This window comes from Hippichthys cyanospilos, chromosome 19, assembly GCF_059441005.1.
Source record: "Hippichthys cyanospilos isolate Australia breed blue-spotted pipefish chromosome 19, RoL_Hcya_1.0, whole genome shotgun sequence".
Lineage (NCBI taxonomy): Eukaryota > Metazoa > Chordata > Actinopteri > Syngnathiformes > Syngnathidae > Hippichthys > Hippichthys cyanospilos.
In genome coordinates, this window is record NC_142387.1 from 3,011,734 (window position 1) to 3,039,269 (window position 27,536).

General features: G+C 38.5%; 1 protein-coding gene across 1 annotated transcript; it reads left to right on the forward strand.

Annotated features, from left to right (window-relative positions):
* Positions 1–828: 828 nt before the first annotated feature.
* pck2 (phosphoenolpyruvate carboxykinase 2 (mitochondrial)) lies at positions 829–27,532 on the forward strand. Its single transcript, XM_088401686.1, has 11 exons — positions 829–1,267; positions 10,722–10,934; positions 11,005–11,189; positions 14,094–14,164; positions 14,240–14,375; positions 17,571–17,758; positions 18,000–18,162; positions 18,228–18,443; positions 20,385–20,522; positions 24,372–24,467; positions 25,616–27,532. The coding sequence occupies exons 1-11, from the start codon at positions 1,236–1,238 to the stop codon at positions 26,086–26,088; spliced, it is 1,911 nt and encodes a 636-aa protein (XP_088257812.1). The 5' UTR covers positions 829–1,235; the 3' UTR covers positions 26,089–27,532.
* Positions 27,533–27,536: the final 4 nt, after the last annotated feature.

The following is a 27,536-nucleotide window of genomic DNA, read 5'->3' on the forward strand; positions in this document are numbered from 1 at the left end:
TTATTATGGCAGCAATTATGTGGTTTTGCTTACAATACTTTTGAAAGGGATGTCCACTGTAGGATTGGCTGGAATAATGTTTTGTTTGGGTTTTTTGAAAATAATAGAGAAAAAAGTGATTCTAATTATTTGTTAAATTTCTTATTTTTGTCAAAATAAGACATTCATTGCGCCAAATTTATTGGAAGGAAACAATGTTTTAATGTGTTTTATAATGAGATCAAACAATACAATATTTCAATTATTTATTCAAAATAAAAATGTTCAAAAAAGTATACAGATTTGTGAAAAGTTGAAAACATCCATATAAATTATAGCAGTTATTTTTTCTTTATTGATGGATGGACAGTTATTTGTCTCTACCTTATTATATTATTTTGGATTAATTGTCTCTATTATTCTTTGATATGTTCTATTATTGTTTGATTATTGTTCAGAGTTGCTGTTCATGAATTTCATACTGTGTTCTGAAATGATTGGTTTGAAAAAAAAAAAAAACTTTCCCTTGGGATACTTGGTATTTTCTGCCAGGTGGGAAATGTGTGACTAGTCAACATTTTCTTAACATTTTTCTTAAGTTGTTCATAAGTGAAATGAATTGAGAAGACTTGAGCACCAACCTACATAATGTGACAGAATCACGGCAATAACATTGTTAAAATGATTGGCGTCATTTGTGGCCGATTTTTGGCATCTGTTTTGCCGCCACGCTGAAGATCTACTTCCGGGGTCAAGCTTATAGGCTGCTTGGTAACCTTTTTTCTATACGATGTTCTGCTGTAGGAACTCTGGAAACTTGCGTCAGCCAGTCGCCGGTTTGACTGAAGGGGATGGGCTGAGATGTCGAAGCGAAAACACTGCAAATGAGGACACAACCTGCGTGGAAATTAACTGCTTGTGGACATTTATTTTATTTTTTGGCGATTTTCACTTTGCCGTTGTTAGAAAGAGCCCTTGCGATTTGACTATTTGTAAACCTCTGGGGAACTCTCGCACGAGGAGGGAAGATACTTCTCCATGAGGTTGTCACTAACATCCAGCGTGCTGCTTAAATCAATTTGTCCGTGTGAATGTTCACGCCGGCCAAAGTGCAAGGTCCTCTCCGAGTAAAGATATGAGCCGCGACCAGCTCTAAACAACCGCTTTCCTTCCTTGCCTTCAAGCTAGCTTTTCATGTGCCTTTTTCCTTACTTTTAACGCACTTTTTTCACTTTTTTTTTTAAATTGCACCGAAGATGTCTCGCCTGTTCCTGGGAGTTATACGAAGGTAAGTGATATTCATTACATTTTCATTTGGATTTTAACCTTATATTTACTCAGTCATGGACTTAGGTTTCGGTCATTGTAACAGTTGTTGTGATTTCAGACGCTTTTTAAGCGAACTTTTTAAGTTCATTTGTTGTTGTCTAATCAAGAAATTTCCACACCTTGCGGAATTTATGGCTTGTGGGGTATAGAACTCCGGAACAAGGCAGCTTTAAAAACAAATGGAACATAACTCTGAAACATATTTTAAATGAACCGTCCTTGAAACTTACCACACAGCATGAAACATGGCAATTTATTAGTCGTATTAGGAAACACCGGTATCTCAAATAATCTTTCCCTTTTCAAAATGTAGAAACTTAGTAAATCCCTCCCAACCTTTGCCCCCCTCAAAAACAAAAATGTAGTCTCTATTTTAAACAGGAAAAAGTCGTCCATGATATTGGAGCCTAGTTTAGAAATGGAAATTTCAATCCCAAATGGATTGATAAATAGTTCAACTGTTTTTTCACATGCATCAGTCAGTCACGTTGCTGCAGTAGAAGACGTCAGTTGAATCAAAATGTTCATTGAGTTCTTATCATGGAATCAGCTTGTGTTTTAGATAGGACAAACCCAGCTGCAGCCTGATTGCTGCTGGTAGCCCTGTCTGGATGTATCAGCCAATCACATTGCGGCGGGGTTTGTTCTGCCTAGAACAGGAGTAGAATTCAAATTAACCTCTCAATTCCCATCATTCCATCAGATAAGCACCAATATCAGTAATGCTGAGGATGTATGAATGTGAGTTCAGTGGTCCCTGGCATGGACATGTTTTCTTCTTTTTATTTTTATTTTATGTTCAACTTTTAGTCATTTTATGCCAAATCGCCCATTTATTTGAACCAAACAATTTTGAAAGTAAAGAGACTTGTTGATGGCAATTTTGCAATATTGACTTTCAAGTTGTAGGTCAATCGGAGCTGGGGTTTGGAAACTACGTACTGTCGAATTTGGACATTTTTGGCAAAAAAACAAAAACAAACAAATAAACAAAAAATCCTTATATCTAGTGACTATTGGGTCAATCTTCACAAGAGTGGTGTAATTGGAAAGGGACTTCAACAAGGATTTAAAGATCTTCAATTGACCTAATAAATCTTCTACAAAATTGGTACATAATTTAGTAACTTGACCTTCTGGTCATTCATTTGCCCTTGAAATTGTGGATCATGTGACCTTGACAACATTTTTCATGAACAATAATCTCTCACATGTTCTTTGAAACACATAGGTTTCAGAAATGTATATATATTTTTAACACTTTACTAAGCACAATGTCCGGTTTCGGCTGATAGTCTGAACTGGCAAAAATTACTTTCATAAGTCACACATTCTTCTAGTTTTTAGTTTTAAAAAAGGCAAGAATTTTTAGGATTTTACGGATTTTTAGGGGTACGTTAGAATTTAAGCAATTGCTGTTGCGGACTCGTTCAGACGTTTTGCCTGTTTACACTATCGGCCATAAGCGGCCACTGTGCTCAGTAAAGTGTTAATCAGTAATAAGGAGTCAAAGTAGCCATACCCTCAGATGTTCATGATAGACATGTATCATCATATACATATAATACATGAAAATGTCCAAGGCCATATAAGAAAATCCAGCCATATAAGTTCCATTTTGTTTGCTTTGATTATTTTCTCCAATGTACTGAGTGGTTTTCAATGAGGTGGATGTAAGCACATTGAATGTGATATGTAGAAACTCATTAAAGCTTGTATCGTCGTCTTCTCTTTTCGGCTTTTCTCTTTTCGGCTTTTCCCTTCAGGGTTCGCCACAGCGGATCAAATACCTCCATCTAAGCCTGTCTTCTGCATCCTCTTCTCTCACTCCAACTACCTTCATGTCGTCTTTCACTACGTCTATAAACCTCTTCTTTGTAATTAAGTAAAATACCAAAGGAATATAACAGCCATCATTCTTCTTGATGTGTTAGCTTTTCTAGATTAAGAGCCCACGCTGTTTAAATATTAGCAGTTAAGAACCCATTCAATGCCTGTGATGTATTTTCACTTATTTTTTTTCTTTTTTTTTAAGAGTCCAGACATTAAATCCCAGATACTTAACATTCAATGCCTGGAACATTTTTAAAAGAGATTGAATGTCTGGACTAAAAAAAAAAAAAAATCTGTGAAAATATGTCTCTGGCTTTGAACAAGTTCGATATCAAAGACTGAATGTCTGGACTCTTAAAAAAAATATGTCTCTGGCTTTGAACGAGTTAGGTATCAAAGACTGAATGTCTGGACTCTTAAAAAATATATATCCCTGGCATTGAATGAGTTAACATTTAAAACATTTGTGGACATTTTCTGTATGAGCTTGAAATGTCTGACTGCATTTGAATGCACCACGTTAACGACTAGCCATAATTCTGGAAACTTGTTTTCAAGCAATCATACAATGACCTTGTAATCAACTCTTTTTCTTTTTTTTTTTTCTGGGATCCTTAATCAGTGATTGACTATGATTTGTTTTAAGGGCAGTGTTTTCATGATTTCATGATGTAGCTCTTTGGTGTGATGGCAATACAAACGGAGTCGCGAGTTCTGAAGCCAGCCATTCTGCAACCACAGCTATGGCACGTATTATTTGATGTTTATAGTTTGACATTTGCTTTCGTAATATACTGTTTGCATGTGACACAATGTTGTTGTTTCTTTTTGATGTCTTTTTTTTATGGTGCGGACCACGTAAATAAATACACCCTTGCTATAACACAGTTCGCTTTTCACAGCTTCGCTGTTTCACTGATTTATATCATGCTCCACCCTCTCTTTGTACAGCTAAATTTCAATTTTTTCTCCATGACAAACAGCCCAATGTCGATTAAACGCTCTGCATCGGCAAAGGCACCTGAGAACATGGTCAAAAAGAAGAGGAAGATTAGACGTGTGATTGACTCCCTGCAGGACATTGACCAATGATGGCAGGAATTGTAATTCACACACCTGTCTTGTCCACGCTTTTGACTGAGTAATTCCAGCAGCAATCTCCGAGTGAATATCAATCTAATGTCAATTCAAGTTCGCGTCTCTATTTTGCCCCCCCCCCCCCACAAAAGCCTTTTTGCCTCTCTGAGAAGGCAATGTTGCTTAATGTTAACTACAGCAGAGTTGTGTGTGAGTGAGAGTGAGTGAGAAAGGCGTACGAGGCGCTCTCCGCCGAAGGAGTTAATTAGGGCTAAGGAGAGTTGGGCTGGTGTTACAGAGATTACTGCTGGAATTGGAATCGGAAGGCTGAGTGTAAACTCTGCTTCCCCATTATCGTGTTTGTTCAGCTATGGGCTCCACTCTAGGTCGACGGGTGATCGCCATTTCTCAGGGTATCTTCGGCCTTCCTTGTTACGACTTCCTGCTAATGACGAGACTGCAATCGATAATAGGTAGATAATAGATAATGTACAGTTAACACTCTGACCTATATTCAGTTCAAGGGACTCGAACATAATATCAGCAGTGTAAAAAAAACAACTATAATATAGTTAATCCTGACACTTTTTGGAAAAATATTTTTGCAGAAGTGCGCACGTGTGACGAAAAAAAAAAGACTTGTTGGCTTGCTTCTGTGCTATTACTGACTCGGGTTAAAGTCAAAATTAAATTGTGATTGTTGTCGTCGTTGCATGCAATGAATGCCAAATAATCCCCCCCCAATATTAGCGCTAAAAGTATTCAAATCAATAAATCAACAAGGGTGCCCAAATTTATGAAAGCCTCAGGCTTTACACAATAAAGGTGAATGTTGTCAGATAGCATGTGGGAAGGCCTTAGCCTCCACACAATAATTGCAAGATAATATTCGAAAGTGGCAAATACGTGTCAGTCATTTGCAAAGCTGTTAAAACTTGTCAGACTAGATCTGGACAGAAGCTACTAATGACTTTTTTTCATTTTTTTTTCTTTCACTTCACCACTTCTTTCTCGAAACTGTGTGATGACTCTTAGGTAATCTTTTGCCATAAATCTGAACATTCATGTGTAGATGAAGTAAATACTAATAGTAAAATAGAAGTATGTGGGTGGATTTATCGTGCATTTTACATTTAATGGTGCTCAAAGTGCTTTACAAAGGCTCACACCCTTTCACACTGGTGTTTGTGTTTCTGCTTGAAAGATGTGGTTGCGCTTCTGTTTACCCTACATGCTGCTAAGCATGATCATGTACTCACACTGCCAGCATGTGTGAAAACTCACAAACTTGACTTGATGATTATGTTTTGCTTATCAATACCATGAAGTGTTGGCGTGTCTGTGTGTGCAAAGACCTCATATTAGCTACTGAATTTCTCAGAGTACAAGTCGACCTCGCTTATAAGTATCCCCCCCCCCCCCTTTTTTTTTTTACTTCAATTTGGGTGCGTTTTTACAAAACGCGAGTATACGTCTACCCCTGACTTTGGTGGCTACATAGATCATGGCTTTCCAATCAAAACTTTAGAGGCATTTGTAATTGTATATTGAGTCACATACTGTTGGAGTTATGTGGGGGAGGGCGTTGTGCGGAAAAGAGACAAGGCAGTGAATTTAACTGTTAGCTTTGATAAACAGATGCCTTCCTTGGCGAATCACAAATCACTCATGTTCGTCCTGGTGTTGGCAGCACAGTTACTCACTGATAGGTTTTCAGGATGCAAAAGAACCTGAGAATAACAGTACGTCCACATATTTCACTCAATGATTCACTCAAGATTCAGCAATACCTTCACTGACCCTTTCTGAGTGGGAAATGCCATATGTTTCTTTCACTGATTCGCCTGAGTCAGTGTGAAAGCAGCATGCTCACTCACTGACTCTTTTTCAAAGGTTTAGTGGAGTGGCTAATTGTTGTGGTGTTTTGAATGAATACGATTAAGTTTGACAGTAGCTGAGATGTGGGGCAAATGCGCCCCTCCCGATTCAAAAAAAATTAGGATCGTTAACAAGCTCCTGCAGAGCTTGCTGATGAGCTCATTATTTGAATCAGATGTGTTGGAGGCAGAAACAATGACCCTTGAGGATTGGCGTTTGACACCTGTGGTATAGAATCTATGATATTTGCTGAAGGGGCTCTTGTAAAGGACTGAAGGCACTGACGCACAGGTGTCAAATTTGAGTACCACAGGGCTGTTATCATACTTGCTTTAGATGTTTCCCTCTTCCACACACCTCATTCAAATGACCAGTATCATTATCAAGCTCTTGCAGAGCTGGCTGATGAAATGTTGATTTATATTGGGTCTGTTGGAGTGTGAAATATCTAAAACATGCTGGATAGGGCCTTTTTTAAAATGAAATACCGGTAATTAAAATATTGATTAAATTAAAATAATTATACACCGTGATAATATTCTTAAGCTTTTGAACCATTTAGGCCGTGAATACATGAAAATAATTAAATTAAAAAGTCATAAAACCACCCGGTTGTTGAGAAAAATCTTTGTTGCTGCTGACTGTTAAGGAAATTGCTTTCCTCAGCACCCACTGCTATGCAACACAGCAATCTGGGTGGCTCCTGCTCTAAAACTGTGAAGAAGGTTTGTGAGAGCAGCTGGGATTTTGTGCATTTTCAGTCATTTCAAACCAAATCTATTCAAATTTTTTGATAAACGGATTTTTCAAAATGGGTTTCAATTGACAGCTAGTACTGTATACATTAGGAATCAGGTAAGAAGCTCAAGGCCATTTTACACTGGTAAATAATATAGGGTTAGGGAGGCTGAAGCTTTTGTCATGCAAACATGTAGGAAACACTGCTCCCCTGGTGGCAGGATGACAAAGGATGCCTTTTTAAATGTTAATATCGCCGAGGATCAACTTAATTAATCAGGGCGGCCTATATCGTGATCACAATTAAAATTCAATTAATTGTGCAGCCCTATTCTCAAATACTTTTGAGGCTAGCGCATCAAACTGTACAAAAATATACACAAATTACATTGATTAAATCAGTCATACTACTGAATTAGAAATGCTATTCATTTAAATTCAAAACTTTACTTAGACGCAAATCAGTACTTATCAGTGCAAAACCTGCATACACTAACATATACCAACGAGAAATACTTGGCACAAACACAAATGCTAACGAGTTAAACGCATACACCGCAGCATTATATAATATGCTGAAGATAAGAACTAACTTTAGCTAGCATGTTATCCATAGTCCAATGTTATTGGATAAACAAACAAACTAATTTTGGGCATATTATCATAAATGACGACATTCATATAAAAGTACCACTTACAGACACTTATGAGTCAGATTTCACAAACAGAACAATGTCTTAGTCACCAACTGTGCTCTCAAGTGAAGCCACACTGTCTTTCCTCATTACAAAATGTAATATCAACAATGACCAGAAGTGAAGCCAAAAAACAAAGATCAAGCCAAACAAAGCAAAAATGAATTAACTGTTAAAGGATAAACGAAATCAGTTCCAAAATATCATTATATGGGGTGCGGCCCACGCAGTTCGATACCAGTTGATCCATGGACTGGTACCGGGTCACGGACCGACGGTTGGGGACCTCTTATCTGAAATGTTATTGTTTTTCGACTTCATATGTCAAAATGAGCAATGTTTGCCACAATTACCAACGTGCCTAATGTACAGCCTACGACATGAATTCAGCCCACATCATTAAACTAACATTTTAGAAGAAAACAATATTTAATGTCTCCACCACTTAAACATTTAAAAAATGACACAAATAGCAATGTATTACAAATCTTAGTGTTTATTTTATGAATAAAACATATCAACATTGCAAAAAACAAAAACAAAAAAACCCTGAAAGAGTGAGTATTTTCAATGGCTCTTTTTAGGCGAACAGCTGTTGATTGAACAACTCCCAGGAGTACCAAGTTTACAAAATTATTATTGTTGTTTAGTTAAGTAGTTTTGCCAAGTTAATAACTTTTCCAATGAGTTAGTTGAATTCTTGCTAAAAGGCAACGTGCTCAGAATCATTATCATATGACCAAAAAACGAGTCCCGTGGAAGGCAATTTCAATAATTGTGCTTAACATTTTCAACACCTATGTTGCAAATTTATGTTACAAAAGCGGGGGTTTATAAACATGTTGGAAACTTGAACAAAGAATAGAGTATGTGCTTCCAAAACATGTAGAGGTCACCTTGCTTAACTTGTATATTTTCCATGAGAAAGTTTGAGAGATGGCTAGAAGGGCATACAATGTTATTGTTACTACTGTAACTCACTCTTACTTCTGATTTAACATGGATCCATGCTTTTTGACAGTTCATTGTACAACAATTTATTTTATGCTCGTGTGAGCCTGTGTGTTTGTGACGTTTTAGATGTAACATACTCAATGGGACTTTGACAGAAATTAAATGCATGACCACACAATAACCTGTTTTGCAAGTGTGGAGAAAAAATAACAAGAGAAAAATAGAACAGGGTATTCCAGTTTATGAAAAGAATTGGAAAGCGATTTTTCTGACAAATACTTCAGCGCAGTGTAACCACAATGAACATTAAAAACAACATTTAAAAGCATAACAGAAAATGACAGACTCTAAAGAGGCTTTGTGAGCAAGGCAGTTGTTTTTAATAGTTTTTGGTAAGGCAAGAGCTACTGCCATCATGTATGAATATGCAATTATGTGAAATTAGTAGTTGTGCATATGTAAAAATTCATCTTAATTTGGGATATTTGCCCCTTATATTTTTGCTTGAGAATTAAGTGTTTCACAGAGACTGAGCATCTAATAAAATCCTTGAAAGTCATATCATGGTATTTATTGAACCTTTGGGCCTTAACAGTAATGATGAGGTTAATGGGACCGAGGACACGAAAGATAAAGTGCGGAGTAGGGAGGGAACACTATTTATGATTGCATTATTTAAATGCAAAAAGGCATGCCTGCTGTGTGTCACGTCTCGGTGTCCTCTGCGCTTGCGGGACAATTTTGGGCCATTAGGTATTCACCTACAGATTGAACCTAGCCTTAGTCATCCATAGGAGTATGTTTTCTGAGTACCGGTAGTTATTTGTCAGCATGCAAATGCTAGTATTAAGAGTGAACACCTTGTCGCTAACAAGACCGATGTCAGTTAGGTAATATAGCAGTAGGTAATGGAAAGGTGTGTGGATTGTAACACGCCAAATAGGGCTGGCCAGTATTGCCTAAAAATAAAATCTCAGATTTTTAGATTTATAATTAGATTTTTTTTGTCCCTTTTAGACTCAAAGTGCAAAACATCTGCCTTGCATACAATATTTTGGAAACTAATCTAGCTATTCAGTACATTCAAGAGTTTATTGTCATTGTATGTGATTGATCAAGGGAAAACTTAGAACTTTTTTTCCCCAACTTTCTTAAAGATAATGGTTTTAACTTGTATCACTTTGGATACAAACAAAACTGCTACCAATTTCGTTTTATACCAGGTATACAATGACAATAAAGGCATTCTATTCGATTCCATGCAAGGTTTAAGGTGTGTGCTTGTAAAGAATATATTCTCTCTAAAAATCTAACATCTTAAAAAATGCATGCACGCCTATATTATTTAGAAGAATGCATTTACTCTACTTGTTATTCACATTCATATGAGGTGACAGCTCTCACTGACACTGCTACCGTTTTTCATAACTCTCCTGAAAGAAAGCTCGGATCAAATTAAAAAAAAAAAGTCTAATATGATGTGCAATGACAAATACTTTTGTATTCCCATAGTGATTTTTAGTGATTTGTAATTTAATGCAAGAGTCAGTTCTTATGCATAAAACTGATGACTAGCAAGTATATTTTATGCATGTACGCTGTTCTCACTGTCGTCTGTCTGCCGCACTAATCATGAAACCCACTCAAAACATCTGTATCTTAATTTAACACCTCAGTAAATTATATCAAAATATATGTGCATTTTGGTCCAGATGGGAACCAAACTGAAGGCAAAGCACCGATCAGTTTTCAGAAACTGACACACCAATTTGGGTGACTTTTTTGACCCAATAGATCAGAGTGTATACTTTTACTAGATACAGTATCGCTATACACTTACCAGGCAGATAATAATAATAATAATAATAATAATAATAATAATAATAAAAGTGATCATAGTTTTTGTTATTATTATTCTGATTACATACTCGAGTGAAACATAATGGGGCAGCGGTGGTTCAGGCAGTGGAGCGGATTGTCCAGGAACCGGAGGTTCAGCTGTTCGAATCTAGCTCTATCTGAGTCATCTGTGTTTGTGTCCTTAGGCAAGACACTTCAGTGGTTGGTGAGGGGGCTGTAGGGGCAATATGGTAGCCTTGCCTCCTCAGTCTACCTCAGGGTAGCTGTGGCTACATAATGTTGTCAAATGAGTTGTCAGTGTACGTGCTATCAGTACCTTAGATAGGTAGAAAGGCGCTGTATAAGTACAAAGGCCATTTAGCATAATGTCTTTTTCAGAAAGGGGGCTGTCAGCGCCAGTCTTGGTCACCGGTCTCTAGCTTCCATCCCCTCCTTGCCGTATGAGGTGGCAGAGTTTGTGAAGGCTGCTGTAGATGAGTGCAAACCCAGTGGCGTGCATGTTGTGACGGGCACGCCAGAGGAGACGGCCAACATTCTAGCAGGCCTGGAGAAAGAAGGGATGGTCAAGAAACTCCCTAAATACGAAAATTGGTAAGTTGATCGTTTTAAGAGCCTAAAGGTTTCTCATGTGTCTTGAGGTTGCACCTTATGTTTGTGACAGCTGGCTGGCGCGCACAGACCCAAAAGACGTGGCTCGGGTGGAGAGTAAGACAGTGATCGTGACCAAGAGCCAGAGAGACACAATCCCCATCCCCTCTGGAGGAGCCAAGAGCCAACTGGGCAGCTGGATGAATGAATCCGACTGGCATAAAGCAAGACAAGAGCGTTTCCCAGGATGCATGGCAGGCATGTTGGAAAAAGCCATTCTTTTATGTAGCTGTTTTGGACCAATCATATATATATATATATATATATATATATATATATATATATATTTTTTTTTTACTTGAACATTTCTGGCTAACCGGGGGATTCCACCTACTGCGTTGCATCTCCAGTCCGCTGCTCTGCGCCGTGCCGCGTCAGACATTCCTTGGTCAAACTGTGCATGCACGGGGATCATCAACTCACTCCGTTCAAGAACAAACAAACAAAAAAAACCCAAGCTCGGAAAGTTTGCTTGGATAACATTTCATTGCATGTGTAAACCTTCTAGGGTTGCCAAAGGCGAATGTAACACGGATCCCCTTCACATTGAAGCTGTGAATGCCATGCTAAAACAGCACACGACGACAGAACAGAGTGTGGTCAAGTGTGTTTTTTTTTTTCTCATTCTCTCCCTCCTCTCTTGCGCACGTCAATCAAACACGCTAACTCCTTACACATATATTCATTCAAAACAGAAAAGAAACGTGAATAAATGAAAACATGATACAGTACCTAATAAATATGTTACACATGCTTCATTTGCACTGGGCGAGTACAAGCAACGTTCGTTTTAACTTTTACAAGAATTGTGACTCAAACAGTAATACAGTGGGCCCCCGGGTTACGAACTTAATCCGTTCAGCGGCTACGCTCGTATCTCGAATTGCTCGTATAGCGGGCAATCCAAACCCATGTTAATTCGTGAGTGCGTGCAACGCGCGCAGAAGCCTTAGGTAAAATCATCACGCTGTATACATAAATTAATATTAAGTGACATAATCTACTGTACAGTTGCATTAAATAACAAATACAAAGGATAAATGACTTTTACCTTTGGAAAGACGTGACTTGTGCTGAGATGAGCAGAGATGAATGCTCTAAGTCAATACGGTAAATCAGATATGCTATTGGTCTTACAGTGTCAAAGTAACTTTTTCAGTCAGGGTTTTCTCTACTTCCTTCCATCCCAACCAGCTGTGCCATCAAGCTAGATAAAGGCGTTCGGCCAATAGCATATCGGCACTTCTGTGATTGACGTGTGACACCGGCCAATAGCATCTCCGTGAGTGAGACCGGGTGACCTTAATCGACCAATAGCATATTGGCGTCTCCTTGACTGACTGATAATTATTTGCACTTTTTTTTTAAACGGTTGGAATGTATTGACATCTTATTGATTAAAACACATTTAAATCTGTGACGATTTTTTGTCCTGCAATCGGCACACTTAATTTCATGTCAACTGTTTTTCCCGACGTGAATTGAGCACGGTGGAAGCGGAGAGGTGGTTGTGTGTGTTGCATTTACTAGGCAGCACACTTATGGCTTGTTCGTCAGTTCACCTTTGGTTACAACTCACAAAATTGCAACAATGACGCTGTCCCAATGCATATCGGGAGATCGCCGACTAACCTGACATGCAATCTTGTCTAACAACCATTCTATGGCGCTGTATCATCACCCGTAATAGGGTGCAGAGATTAACCTCTTGAGTTAATACGGCAACGCATATAGGCTATTGGTCTTACAGTGTTACAGTAACTCTTTCAGTCATGGTGCAAATCACGGAGATACTAAAACATCATCCTCTTATTTCTTCCTTTACCGCTGCTAGTAATTTTAGAAGCTATGTCTAACAGATAAAGTTTGCAAAGTCTTCAAAACATTCCGTTTTTCACTCATTTTGTCTACTTCCTTCCATCCTGTCCCATCAAGCTAGATAAAGGCGTTCGGCCAATAGCATATCGGCATTTCTGTGATTGACGTGTGACGCCGGCCAATAGCATCTCCGTGAGTGAGACCGGGTGACCTTAATCGACCAATAGCATATTGGCGTCTCCTTGACTGACTGATAATTATTCGCACTTTTTTTTAAACGGTTGGAATGTATTGACAATTAATTAAAAAAAAAACACACATTTAAACCAATGACAATTCTTTGTCCTGCAATCGGCACATTTAATTTCATGTCAGCTGTTTTTCGCTTTAGCTGTACAAACACTACACTTAAATGGTAATATATTTAGACACCGTGAGTGAGACAGTCAGTGTGAGATTGTAAGACCAATAGCGTTCACGTTACCGCCATAAGTATCTATTAATGATTGTAGATGACGCAACTGCTGAATATATTGACGCAGTTAGGCGAGAACATTTCTACATACTCAATGGCTGGTTTGACGGAATGCTCGCAAGACGAGAGGTTTGCTCGTAAGCGGAGGACAAAATTCTCCCTGATCCACGCTCGTAAGGCGGAATGTTCGCAAATCAGGATGCTCGTAAGCAGGGGGCTGACTGTATATATTTTTACACACGTTAATGCCAATTAACAGGAGGAAAGTGTTTGCTCCTTGTGTCTCGGTGACAATGGCACAGAAAATGAGAAACAGTCGCTTTTGGCTTCATCCAATCAATCAGCAAAGGAGAACAAAATCGTGCCCGTGCGGAGTTCATTTTCTTTGTATCCGGATGTAGACCACATTCTTTTTCCTGTTTGGTGCTTTATGAACTGTGGAATTGACCACTGCGGACGGTGGCGGATCAGACTTTTCAAGTCTTCCATAAAGTTGCCGGACCGCGGCACAGTGACGTGCGCAGCATGTGGAACCGCCTCATTGTTTAACCTGGTGCTTTATGCTGCGCACGTCACAGCGGAGACGCAATGCAGCGGAGCAAAGATGGAACGCAGTTAAGTTTAATCACCAGGTTATTAAGAAAGACAACAGTCTTTCCCTATTGACCAAAAAGCAATTCATGAATTTGGTACTCTCCTATTTAGGGGAATAAACTGGAAACAGGTTTATAATAGAAAGCTGATCTTTTTTTTTTTAATTTAACATTTTTTTAATTTACTTCTTTTTGTGCTTTTTCTCTTCTCTGCAGGTCGCACCATGTATGTTATTCCTTTCAGTATGGGGCCAGTGGGTTCGAGTCTTGCAAAATATGGTGTCCAGGTACTATACCAAAAAGATATATATTACATATTTCAATGCACTGTAAAGTAAAACTTAACGTCTTATTTCATTTAGGTGACCGACTCGCCATATGTCGTGGCCAGTATGGGCATCATGACCCGCATGGGCACACCTGTTTTAAATAAGCTTGCTGAGGGAGTGGAATTTGTTCGTTGTCAGCATTCTTTAGGGCGGCCTTTTCCACTAAAAGGTAGGCATTACACATTTCACAGTGCTTTATTTTATCACCTCTGCCAAGGAAGTGTATTGTTTGGGTATGATTTGAATATTGTCTTGTCAGATAATTCAGTTTATTTTGTCTTATGCAGATATTAAATCAAGGAACAATTAATGTGAGATCAATTCTAAGTTTGGGTTTTATAAGGCATGAAAATCACAAACCTCATTGGCAAAATATGCCATTTTCAATGTGACCTATGTGAATCATGGAGATTCAGTGAGAAAATAATTAGTCGTCATAGTTTCATAACCGCACCGTGTGCACACGCACTTATGTCGAGCTACTCCTGCAAGTAAAGCTTTCATGAGCTTAATTCGTCCTTTTTACTTCCCATTTTACACGTTACACCAAGAAAAAATTTCATGGCACTATCTACTGTATATCTGTCTGCCTGTCTATGTATCTATAAATAAATGCATTTCAAGATCATTTTAATTTCGTTCTGCCATCTCTATTGCTTTAAAATAGCAGAGGATCACTGTAAGCTGATATAAACCTAAAAAAAAATAAAATTTATTTTAAGAAATAAAATAAATAAATAAAATATCTGAGATCTAACTAAATAGAATATTCTCATAAAATACTTTTTTGGACAAAGACTAATATGCTGACACAAAAACACAAAAATCATTAATGAAAATCAAATTTATTAACCAATGGAAACCTGGATTTGGAGTGACGCAGGAAATTAAAGTGGATAAACACGCATAATGAAAGAGATGCAATGAATGTCCTTTAAAACAAATGAGGTTCAGTGTGTGTGTGTGTGTGTGTGTGTGTGTGTGTGTGTGGTCTTCACATGCCAGTATGAGCTCCACACGACACATGGGCATGCACCATGGCAGTTTAATATTTATAGAATTTTTAAACACAATAACAGAGAAATGAGCAAGTAATAGTTATACAGTATCAACAAGTGCAGGGCTCATTTAAAATATGAAACTAGTAACTATAATGTTGATTGGTTTTTTAAATGTTTATTATTCTGGAGTGAAACCTTAAAAAAAAACGTTTTCAGACTTATCGTAAATGAAAAATGACTTGTCCGCATGAGTGTGATGGGTGAAACTGAGTTCTGGAGTGCAGGACAAAGGCCAGGTGTGGCTCTACGGCAGTAGTATGGATGCGCAAGATGTCTTTTTAAGTGAGAGTCCGGTAGCCGTGTCCTCACACGGCTCTTATTTAAGATCATACCCGAGAATGTCTTCTCACACAAATACGTTGACCCGAACAAGCTTAGCATTTTCTTACCAAATGCTCGAATCTCTCGGAAACTTGTCCTTATCCAGCTGTCAGTAAAAGTTGGCGATATAAAGCTGCTGGTGCTGACCGCAGCTCACTGCGTCAACTTTCCTCCTTTTGTTGATTGTCGCCATTTTAGAAAATTAGGGGCTCATACAGTCAATTACTCATATACTAATTTGCTGTTCTTAATTCAGCCTATAGATGGCAGCAATTAGCACACGCACGTAACAGCGCTGCTGCCCAATGTATTCATTCTCCATGCGGGCCAGACGTTATTGATTTTATGACAGAGGCTGCGGGCCAGATGGAAATTGACCACGGGCCGCATTTGGCCCCTGGGCCAGACTTTGGACATGTCTGCAGTAGATGGTCTCCTGAGGGATCTCCTCACAGCCCAGTATTAAAGCATCCTCTAACTCCTGGACAGTCTTTGATGCAGGAACTGCTGACACATTACAGCTACACGAGGTAGAACATTGTCCTTGCATTAGGAGGATACTCAGGTCAAACACAGCTCAGGTCTCAAGGGGATCTAAGTATTACATCTTGGTACCTAATGGCAGTCAGTCTACCTCTGGCGAGCACATGGAAGGCTGTACAGTCCTTCATTGGAATCCCATCCCACACCATTATTGACCCATGTTGCTGGCAGCAGATCACGCTCCACGCTGTCTGCAGACTCTCTCAGGTCTGTCACATGTGCTCAGTGTGATCCTCTTTTCGTCTGTGAAGAGTGGCAAATTTGCCAATCCTAGTGTTCTCTGGCAAATGCCAAGCAAAACCCCCACCTGTGGATGCAGAGTCCTCATGGAGACTGTTTCTAACAGTTTTAGCAGACACATGGACATTTGTCCTTGCTCAGAGGTGGAAGTAGCGGTCCTATCTTTTACAGCATTAAGGATCATAGTAGAGGTGTCGTTCTGAATACATATATTTATTTCATATTTATTATTTGGCAGGAATTTCTTTTGCCATTTTAGCGCATACATGAATGAAAGGTTTATTTAATTCAATTGTTCAATGTTCAATGTATTTAACTTTTATAAAATCCATGTAGTTTATCTTTTTGATGCCATTATCATATAATTGGATAGTATAAAAAAATAAATAAAAATAAATAATAAATAATTGTCATGTCTTCTGTGTATTACTCCTGTTCTAATTGTAATTGATAGTCATCATGGAGACCATTGCTTATTGATATTTTGTGAAGCCCATGGAAAGAAAAAAAAACATTCACACCCCCCCTCCACTTGCCACACTGACCATAAATAAGCATTATCTATAAAAATTTTATAGTTATACCTAAAACTGTACCCCTTTTAAAATTGACATCAGGAAAAAGCAATATAAACCAACTTTCAACAACTGTTAACTTCTTTTTCTAAAGCATTTATACAGGTTAAAGGTTTTTTCTAAGCAGAAAAAAGTACATCAAAAAGTGCCTGGAAAAAAAAATGCCAATCCTTATTTTATCACAATTACACTTCACATTGCAAAAACAAATCCTCATGCTGACACTGGCAATTAAACAGACAACTTTTGGGAGCATTTGGCTTCACTTTCAGCTCTTTCCTATTTTTGTGTGTCTTAGCCTTTCTGTTTATTTGCTTTTAGTTTTTAGCTGCAGTGATTTCTCATGGAGAGCTGTATCGCTGGTGGGTGGGCTGGGCTCTCATTCCTCTCAGCGTGGACGAGTTCCTATTTGGTGCTCTTTACTCACATGGCTTATCTGTGTATCTGTGTGTTTGGGGCGAGGGGACAGGATTTCAGCACTTTGAGTTGCATTTTTATGTATGAAAAGTGCTATATAAATAAAGTTTGACTAATTATTTGGAAATAAGATTTTAATTAATACACATCTGATACTGTTTAGAAACTTGTTATACTCTATTTCTATGATTAAATTTTCATTTTCAGCACCCCTAGTCAACTCCTGGCCTTGCAACCCAGACAAGGTGCTGATCTCTCACCTACCAGACACCAGACAGATCTTGTCATACGGCAGCGGCTATGGAGGCAACTCCCTCCTGGGGAAGAAGTGTTTCGCACTCCGTATTGCCTCACGCATCGCCAAGGATGAAGGTTGGCTAGCAGAGCACATGCTGGTGAGAATAAAATTAAACCCTGTTTGTTGTGTCGGATACAACATAATCTAAGGTTCAGTGTAAAATTAGAGATCGTATTAAAAAATAAATAAAGTTCATCCCCCAGACTCACATGAACACATAATATTGTAAACATTTTGTATGAAATTGTATGAAAACATAATATTGATGAACCATGCTTTATTGGGAGAACACTAATACCCAAAACACATTTAATGACAAATTCATTCTGACCCCTCAGATCTTGGGCATCACCAGTCCTCAGGGATTGAAGCGTTATGTGGCAGCTGCATTCCCAAGCGCCTGCGGTAAAACCAACTTGGCAATGATGAAACCATCTCTGCCAGGGTGGAAGGTGGAGTGCGTGGGTGATGATATCGCGTGGATGAAGTTTGACGCCCAAGGTGAGAGGTGCTGAAAATTGACTCTGCTCTAAGTGGCTTCATCTCACCTGTTTCCCTCTCTGCAGGAAAATTGAGAGCCATCAATCCTGAGAACGGGTTTTTTGGTGTTGCTCCGGGAACTTCAGACAAGACAAACCCTTATGCAATGAGCACCATCGCCAAAAACACCGTGTTCACCAATGTTGGCGAGACCAGCGATGGGGGGGTATGGTGGGAGGGTCTCGACCCCCCGGCACCTGGCATCACATTGACGGATTGGCACGGAAAAACCTGGAAGCAAGGTACTGTTGTCAGATAGCTAAACATGTTGGACACAAAATATTTTACATGCAATTAACTTTATTTAGGTTTTTTTTTTTTTTTTTTTTAAATATTATTGTTTTGACATCAGTCTCCATTGAAACTCACTTGTTAAATTCACTTGTTAAAGTACTGTTTAGTCCTGTATTTCATTACTATAACTAAAGTAGTAATATGAAATAAAATAATTTTCCGAATTAAAAAAAAAAGAAGCTAGAAGTACGATAAAGCCCAAAGAAATACACTTTCTAAAATACAATTTTTATGACATTATTCCTAAAAAATTGCAAACTTTTTATCTAATAATAAAAAAAAATGTTGCATTCATGCAAACAATAGAAATTTTTGAGTTCTGAGTCCAAATCCGATCATACTTTTTCTTTAAGCTCAAGATTTTATTATTTTGTGCAATGTTATGTATTTATTTGTATATCAATCTTCCACACAATACTGTTTATGTTGACCAAACAAAAATAGCAATAGATGTAGTGGTCTTTTGGCTCACGCCGCACCAAAGGTACACCAAATGGAAAATCCTTTTCCTTTTTTTCGTCTAGTCTTGAAGGGTTTCTTTACAGTTGTGGTACACAATGTGGAACGTCCATAGATGCCACAGATGTAATAAAATGAATCCCCTTTATTTTTACTCAGTACTGGAAGAAGCTATGTTTAAACGTTAAACTACATTTATATCAGTTTATGAGAATATTTTTATGCAATAAACCTGCACTTTGGAAAGTTGAAAAAGTTTGAAGAAAAAAAAAAAGCAACACAACAGTTGCAACCAGACTCAAGAGTATAGGTAATATACTGTACAGGGGTGTTGCTAGCCATATGCTCTAGTGGAGCACAGGCCCCCCAATACAGTGTTCTCCAACTACCGGCCCGGTATCTGTTCGCAGGCAAATCGGCACCAGGCCGCACATTTTAAACAGTAAAAACAATAGTCTCAAGAGAAATCTTGAAACTGCCTTATACCTGAGAGTATGGGAGTATAAGCACAACCAAAATAGACAGCGAATAAGCAAACATGCACCCAGGGATAACTGGTCGGTGCTGAGCATAAATATGCTGCCGTTACAATTTAGAGAGAAAGTGACAATATGACTTAGGTTGACCTCGTGATTGTCCATCATGACTGTGATCTCATTGTTGCTCAGCGCTTTAGTCGTGGTTTCATAAAGTGAAATGCATACATCTACACATGCTTGTTCAAAACATTCATTGTACAGGCCTAACGTAAAAAGCAATGCTTAGAATTAAGTATTGAGATTTTTGTGCTGCATCACGTTTTCAAATTATGTGTACGGAAGTACACTTTTTTTTTTTTTTTCTTCATTTTAGTGTGACTAAAAATCCATTTGTTACTTCTCTGTATGCACATGCATTAAGATGACTGTTTGTAAAGTATCTACAGTAATGTTGCACTTCTATTTAATCTCAGTGTAGAAAGCAGAGGTATATCATGGTGTGGTCAGTTGATTTCAATTAAACAATTGTTCAGAAGCCTTTGAACCTTGACCATGTCTGGACACTGAGTATTATTTGCTGTCCTGTAGAACTCCACAGCATGACGCAGATGGGATGTTTGCTTTTATCTTAGGTTCAGGGTGCATGTTGAACTGGCCCAAGCAAACAGGTCCAGATTTCAGTTGTGACACAATGTTAAAAAAAAAAAAAAAAAGACAGAATGTTACTGTTCTTGCTTCGAATGATTACCTACTCAATGCTTTAATTTAAAGTGTGCAACTCTGGTAACATGCTAGTAACAGTAAGCTTGTGCACAACTGATCTGATTTAAACTCATTTCCTTACAAACACTCCATATGTGAGCTAAAATGTCCTCTAAATCAGTCAAAATGGGGTTTAAATGATGAAACTGAGCAACTAGTAAATAATTGTTTCCTCCTCGTTCCAAACAGGAAGTGGCACACCTTGTGCCCACCCCAACTCACGCTTCTGTGCACCGGCCGCTCAGTGCCCCATCATTGACCCTCAATGGGAAAGCGAAGAGGGCGTCCCTATTGATGCCATCATCTTTGGTGGTCGGCGGCCACAAGGTGGGTTTGTTGACGTTATTTTATCACATCCGCTTAAATGTGCAATACAAAGGAACATTTTGTGATGCAATCCCAAGTATTTATGGATTAAATTTTACATTCCACAAGTCAAACTATGATTACGTCTACCAGTGAGACATCAGTTAAATCCATATGGATGCCTCCTTTTTTGGGGAACAGATTCAGCTGACCCATTATCGTCAGGGCAACAAAATCTGTGTGCATCATTTGTGTGAGACCATACCATCCTGCCAAAGTAGTTATTTCAACATGTGTGACAAGTACTAATTAAGTGTACCGTAATTCTTTGTCTTTGTGTATTATTTTGTAACGCTATAATTACTTTTGGGTTATACAAATCCCAGATAAGGTAATGAAGACAAAATAAAAATTAGTATTGGTACAATATATTTTTGTGTCCAGTGAAACCCCACTATTCGTTTCTGATAGGGGCAAAAAAAAAATCTGTGTGCAATTGACACCAATAATGCAAATGTTTATGTTGCTGTATATTTAAAGGAGGCCGATCCAAAGTCTGGTTCGCTGGCCCATTGTGGCCCGTGTTCAAATTTTCACCAACCCACAGCTTCTGATATCAAATCAGTAACAATCGGCCCACCAGCACTACTGACCACAGTATAAAATGCATACGTACAAAAAAAGCTACCGTCATTTCATGGCCATAGGGGGCATTTAAAAGTCTTACATTATTGCCCAAATCGACGAGGTGTGCACATAGTTCCAAAATTTCTAAACGTTGCTGAGTGACATCGATGAGCTTGACTGACTGAGAACTTTTCCACACACTGCTTATATAAAAAAAAAAATGGATGTGGACATTAAAGGGGGGAGGGGTTGGCGTAAGAGAGGGAAGATAGGCACTAAAAACAAACAAACAAAAACAAACAAACAAAAACTAGCCGAAAACAAGAACATCCATCAAAAAAAAGCCTCATTTGAAACATAAAAAGAATATCAATCGTTGATGTTTTTTTTCTTGTTTTTTTTTTTTTTATTTTTTTTTGTGCCCTTGAATTGGTATTCTTAAACTTCACTTCCAAGCAGATGTGCAAATGTGATTGTGTTGTCACAATGGAGGCTGCTCACTCTGGGAACCAGATTATTAAGTTGGTTTATTATTGTTGTTGTGGAGAGAGACAACTGTACTGTAGCCAAGGAGGCTTTTCTAGAGCACCTCATCCAAATAGCAGCTCAAGCCAAAAGGTGGTCATCACGGATGAATAAACAATGCTACTTTATACTTCTCAAACAATCCGCTGGCAAACGTGTTATATCAAACCATCCGTTGAGCTTTTTATGCTGTTAATTTCCTTTTTTAACAGCGACTGCCTCGAAGCTCAAATGCCTGGCAATAGCCCGCCAGTACTATGTCAACAGGCTTAATAACACACACCCTCATAGGACCCCGCTTAGCTGCCCAGCAACATGCCCGCCACAAAAAGCACACAAAAGAAAAGTTGGCTTTGACTACGATATCGTTGCTTGACAGGCGGTGCATTGTCTCGTATACCGTATAGCCCCCCCCAATCCCTGGTCCCCAAATACACCAACTTACCCCTTAATTCAAATTGTTGGGCCTTGGTTGAGGTTTGTGCTGTGATACTACAAGCCACTATAGTGCTGTTGTCCACAAATGATTCAAAAGCAGGCCTTGAAAATACCTAGAATCCGCCATTCTAAGGTATTAAAAAAAGCTACTATATTATCGCTGTATATTTTGAAGGAAACTTCTTGTATCTTGTATAAAACAATGCTATCACAAGATGTCTTCAAATGTTATGTATCGTATTTTCCACACTATAAGGCGCACCTAACTTCAAAAGTTGACAGTGCACGTTACAGTTCGGTGCACCTCATACAGTGCGTAAAGTGCGAGTTTTGATTTTTGGGGGTCGAAAAATAAAAAGAATTAATTGCCATGTAAGATCCGCGTTTAAGTTATAAATGTATTTTTTTTTTACAATTAAAATTTTTAGGATACTCTGTTTTAAATTTTGATACGCTATATATGCTCCAATTTTTAAGCAATTATCATAGGGACAAGGTGCAAAAACCGTGAGTTTTTCTCAAAGAAAGCGCGACTATAAAATATATCCAGAAACTCTTTTTAAATCAACAAAAAAATATATAACATATAATATATATATATATATATATATATATATATATATATATATATATATATATATATATATTTTTTTTTTTGCAGTTTGATTAAAAAAAAAAGTTTCATATTTAATTGAATCACACATAATGTTTTAAAACTCTTGAATCGTCTTGGCATTGATCTAAAAAGTCTTTTAATGTAATCATGACGTATTTTTCCCCATTTTTCAGATAATACTTTACACAAATCATCTTTATTCTTAATTTCTATTTTTAATTTCTGATAGAAAGTTTGACTTTTCTGATTGTTTTGTTCACATCCTTCATCTGAATGCATAACACAAGCCCAGCGACTACTGTAGCTTCTATTCTGTGCGCCTTGTAATGTGTTGCTATATACAGTCGGCCCCCGGCTTACGAGCACCCTGATTTACGAACAATTCGCCTTACGAGCGTGGATCAGGGAGATTTTTGTCCTCCGCTTACGAGCAAACCTCTCGCCTCACGAGCAATTCGACATGCCGGCCATTGAGTATGTAGAAATGTTCTCGTTTAATTGCGTCAATAAAATCAACAGTAGTGACATCATCAATCATTAGTAGATACTTGAGGCACTACCGTGAACGCTATTGGTCTTACAACGTCACACTGTCTCACTCACGGTGTCTAAATATATTACCATTTAAGTGTAGTGTTTGTACAGCTAAAGGGAAAAACAGCTGACATGAAATTAAATGTGCCGATTGCAGGACAAAGAATTGTCATTGGTTTAAATGTGTGTGTTTTTTTAAATTAATTGTCAATACATTCCAACCGTTTAAAAAAAAAAAGTGCGAATAATTATCAGTCGGTCACGGAGATGCGAATATGCTATTGGTCGATTAAGGTCACCCGGTCTCACTCACGGAGATGCTATTGGCCGGCGTCACACGTCAATCACAGAAATGCCGATATGCTATTGGCCGAACGCCTTTATCTAGCTTGATGGGACAAGATGGAAGGAAGGAGAGAAAATTAGTGAAAAACGGAATGTTGTGAAGACTTTGCAAACTTTATCTGTTAGACATAGCTTCTAAAATTACTAGCAGCGGTAAAGAAAGAAATAAGAGGATGATGTTTTAGTATCTGCGTGATTTGCACCCTGACTGAAAGAGTTACTGTAACACTGTAAGACCAATAGCATTTCTATCGCTGTGTTAACTTCGAGCGTTAAACTCTGCCCCCCTCTGCTTACACCCAGCTCAAGTCTCGTCGTTTCAAAGGTAAAAGCTATTTACCCATTGCATATATTATATAATGTAAGTGTACAGCAGAGTATGTCACTCAATATTAATATATGTATACAGTGTGTCGTTTTTACCTAAGGCTTCGGCGCGCGTTGCACGCATTCACGAATTAACATGGGTTTGGATTGCCCGCAATACGAGCAATTCGAGATACGAGCGTAGCCGCTGAACGGATTAAGTTCGTAACCCGGGGGCCCACTGTATATGAAAACTGTTGTAAAATAGGCCACTTGTTGAAGGTGCACCTTATAATCCGGTGCGCTTTATAGTGTGGAAAATACAGTAAAGCGGTCCATATTTGGCTGTTGTCAGCTGTTGAATTTAATGAAAGACAAGTCTTAACTGTGATCCAAGTGGTCTTTTTGAATGTGTTATGTTTTGTGTGTTACTGTAAATGGTGATTTACTGAATATGTTTCAAATGTTGTTGTCATCAGGAGTTCCTCTGGTTTATGAGTCTTTCAACTGGCAACATGGCGTATTTGTTGGCGCTGCAATGAGGTCTGAGGCCACAGCAGCTGCGGAGCATAAAGGTATACACACACACACCCATACACTCCCACATTTACACATGTACATCATGATGTTAACTCCATTGACAATGTTACATGACAATGTTCAGTTTTTTGCATGTGTGTGTCGTTATCAAATACAGATAAACAAGGATACATTTTTTTCCATCTCACGTTTACTGTCAATAAAATCCTAAATGTGCTGATTGTTATTACTATTGCCACAGGTTGAAGAGGACAAGAGTAGGAATGTGCTTGTGAATGTTGGTAATAATACAATTATTACATTGTGGTATAAAATAATTGAGTGGTAATGACAGCTGCAGCTTGTTGCAGACACTTTTTGTAACAACAAAATTGTTTGCAAATATACTTTGAGTCACTGTCAATCTTTACATCATATGAAAATATGGTATAAAATGTAAACAACTACATATCACCTTGTGATGGGCAATGCCTTTTTCAGAGGTAGGCCTACAGTGATTCGGGGTACTCACATTCGCCTATTGGGGAGTGTAGGTGGATGGGGATACCGCCAACATATTTTGATTGGTAGAAAGATTACTCAGCACCAAAAAACATAAAAGAAAAAGTGAGTACAATATAAGAAATCCTTGATACAATAAACAAACAGCCAGCAGCTACAAGCTGCCTCGCGTATGCATTCCTTCTCGCCCCCATTAACCGCAAATTTGCGATTGCAATATAAATTTAAAAAAACGTAACAACTTTTTGCAATGTTTATACGCGTTGCAGGTTAATCTAAATCTGAAATCAAACAAATAAATAAATGGACCAAGCGCATCAAAGCGCCCGGAAAAAAAAAAAGATGCGTGTTGCAGGTTAATCTAAATCTGAAATAAACAAATAAATAAATACACCAAGCGCATCAAAGCGCCCGGAAAAAAAAAAAAAGATGCATTAAACCAACATACAGCAAAACTAGCGTGCATTGGTGACAGGCTGACAAACTTCCCTCCTCTGATATTTTGACCCTAAATTCACAATGTCCGCAAGATTCACTAGGTTTTATGTGTTTATTGCTGTGCACTGTACTCTCTGTTGTCATACACAAAACATATAGCGTTAGGGTTTTGCGATGTCTTGAGACCGTTTTTGCGATCATCGCCATCTTAAACCGAAAGTTACCTTTCCGATGCTCCTTCCAGGAAAGGTGATCATGCATGACCCCTTCGCCATGCGCCCGTTCTTTGGCTACAACTTTGGCGACTACCTCGCTCACTGGCTGAGCATGGAGACCCGAAAGGCCCCGACTCACCTGCCCAAGATCTTCCACGTCAACTGGTTCCGAAAAGACCCCGCCAGCGGCGCCTTTCTCTGGCCGGGCTTTGGCGAAAACTCCCGCGTGCTGGAATGGATCTTCAAGCGCTGCGGTCGGGAGCGCGAGGATGAGGCCGCCAAGAAGAGCGCCATCGGCTGGTTGCCGGAGGACGGCGCCATCGACACCCGTGGGCTGGGCGGCGAAGTAGACATGAGCGCCGTGTTGGATGTGCCCAGGCACTTCTGGGAGAACGAGACCAAGGAGCTGAGAGCGTACTTCGGCCAGCAGGTGGGGGCCGACCTCCCCGCTCAGGTGGAAGCTCAGCTGAAAGCTCTGGAGGATCGGGTTGGCGCCATGTAACACGGCCATCGCCTTCTCAGGCTAAATTGATCCAACGGTGAATAAAACACCAATGCTCCATTAGGTACACTTGCCTTCAGAAATCAGGTTCAATTTTCATTGAGTTAGTAATGGAACAGCCAAATATCATTGATTGGAGTTTGCAGTGATGGAGAGGTAACCTAGGAAAGTATATTTTATTACAGGTTTTAGTAAACACAGGACTGACTCAATTAAAAAAAAGTGGAATTTTTTTTATTAGTTCAATATTACAATTTAAGATGAGATTATCTATTTTCAATGATTCCTTACATGTGTTATTTCTTGAGGTTGAGCGATAAGTAACCGCATTACAACAAACAATACCAGATTATACATAAATGTTTTTACAAGTACTTTTGGCTTACTGTTAAATAAAAGCAAATGAACCATGAATTAATTTAAAATACATTTTATTAATGTACTAAAATTAAAGTTACCTTACTAAACAATTTGACCTCCGGTACTCACAACAACACGTCAAGTCAAGAAGTAAATCATTAAAGCAATTTAAAAAAAGAAACATTAAAAAATAAAACCTAATGGGTGTACATTAAGATTTTTTTAACCCAAATTGCAGGCTTTGCAACTATTCTATCACATCGTGATGTCTATTTTAATTCGATTAATTGTTCAGTCCTGTATACAACTCAGCATCGTTAAATTCATGTCGGAAAGTGGTTTGGGGATTCTAAAGGTTTGAATTGGGGAAAAACAAGTGCATTTTACCATCTAACATGCTACATGAAGTAGACACCATTTGCTTTAAAATGATTTGGTGGCCCCTGAACTTTGCGTTTGACACCCTTGATTTAATAATATTTGATTTGTGCAAGTGTACCTAATGTCGTCCATGAGTGTGAAGAACAGAAATATTAGCCTCGCCTCAACAGAATATTTGTGCCTTTACGAGGCTGGCTGAATAGAGGCCAAATATAAAACTAAGTGCTGGCAGTTTCAAGACAGGAAAAGATCATGATTTTTCAATGCAAAAATGCCTTGTTTGTAAGTGATACTGATACTGCTGTTGGTGCTGGGATGGGAGATTCATTGCTTCTGTCATTTTAATACAAGAGCTGGCTCCATCACTGCCACATGCAAGTTTACAAGCTATCAACCAAAGACCTCGGTGTTGAGAAGGGGGGTCTAAACTGCTTATTTTGAGCAGGCTCATTCTAGGGCTAAACCCACAAAAATGTTTTAAAGTAGGTTTTACACCAACTGCATCATTCATTTGTAATGCTATTATTTGTATAATTCCAGGTGACTTGAATTGTAAAACGGACCAACTGTGATTTATTCTTTTACAGGTATATAGTTATATACAAGGTTTTTTATTAGTTTTTTTTCCAATGTTGTGCAATGATATCTTGAAGTGCCTCTCTCATTGTCTAAACATGCAATTAAACGTCACGCAATAAAAGCATTTG

Coding starts and splice junctions, on each gene's coding strand:
- pck2 (XM_088401686.1), top strand. CDS start 1,236: ATGTCTCGCCTGTTCCTGGGAGTTATACGAAG. Junction 14,376..17,570: donor GCGGCCTTTTCCACTAAAAG/GTAGGCATTACA, acceptor TTTCATTTTCAG/CACCCCTAGTCAACTCCTGG. Junction 18,163..18,227: donor GATGAAGTTTGACGCCCAAG/GTGAGAGGTGCT, acceptor CCCTCTCTGCAG/GAAAATTGAGAGCCATCAAT.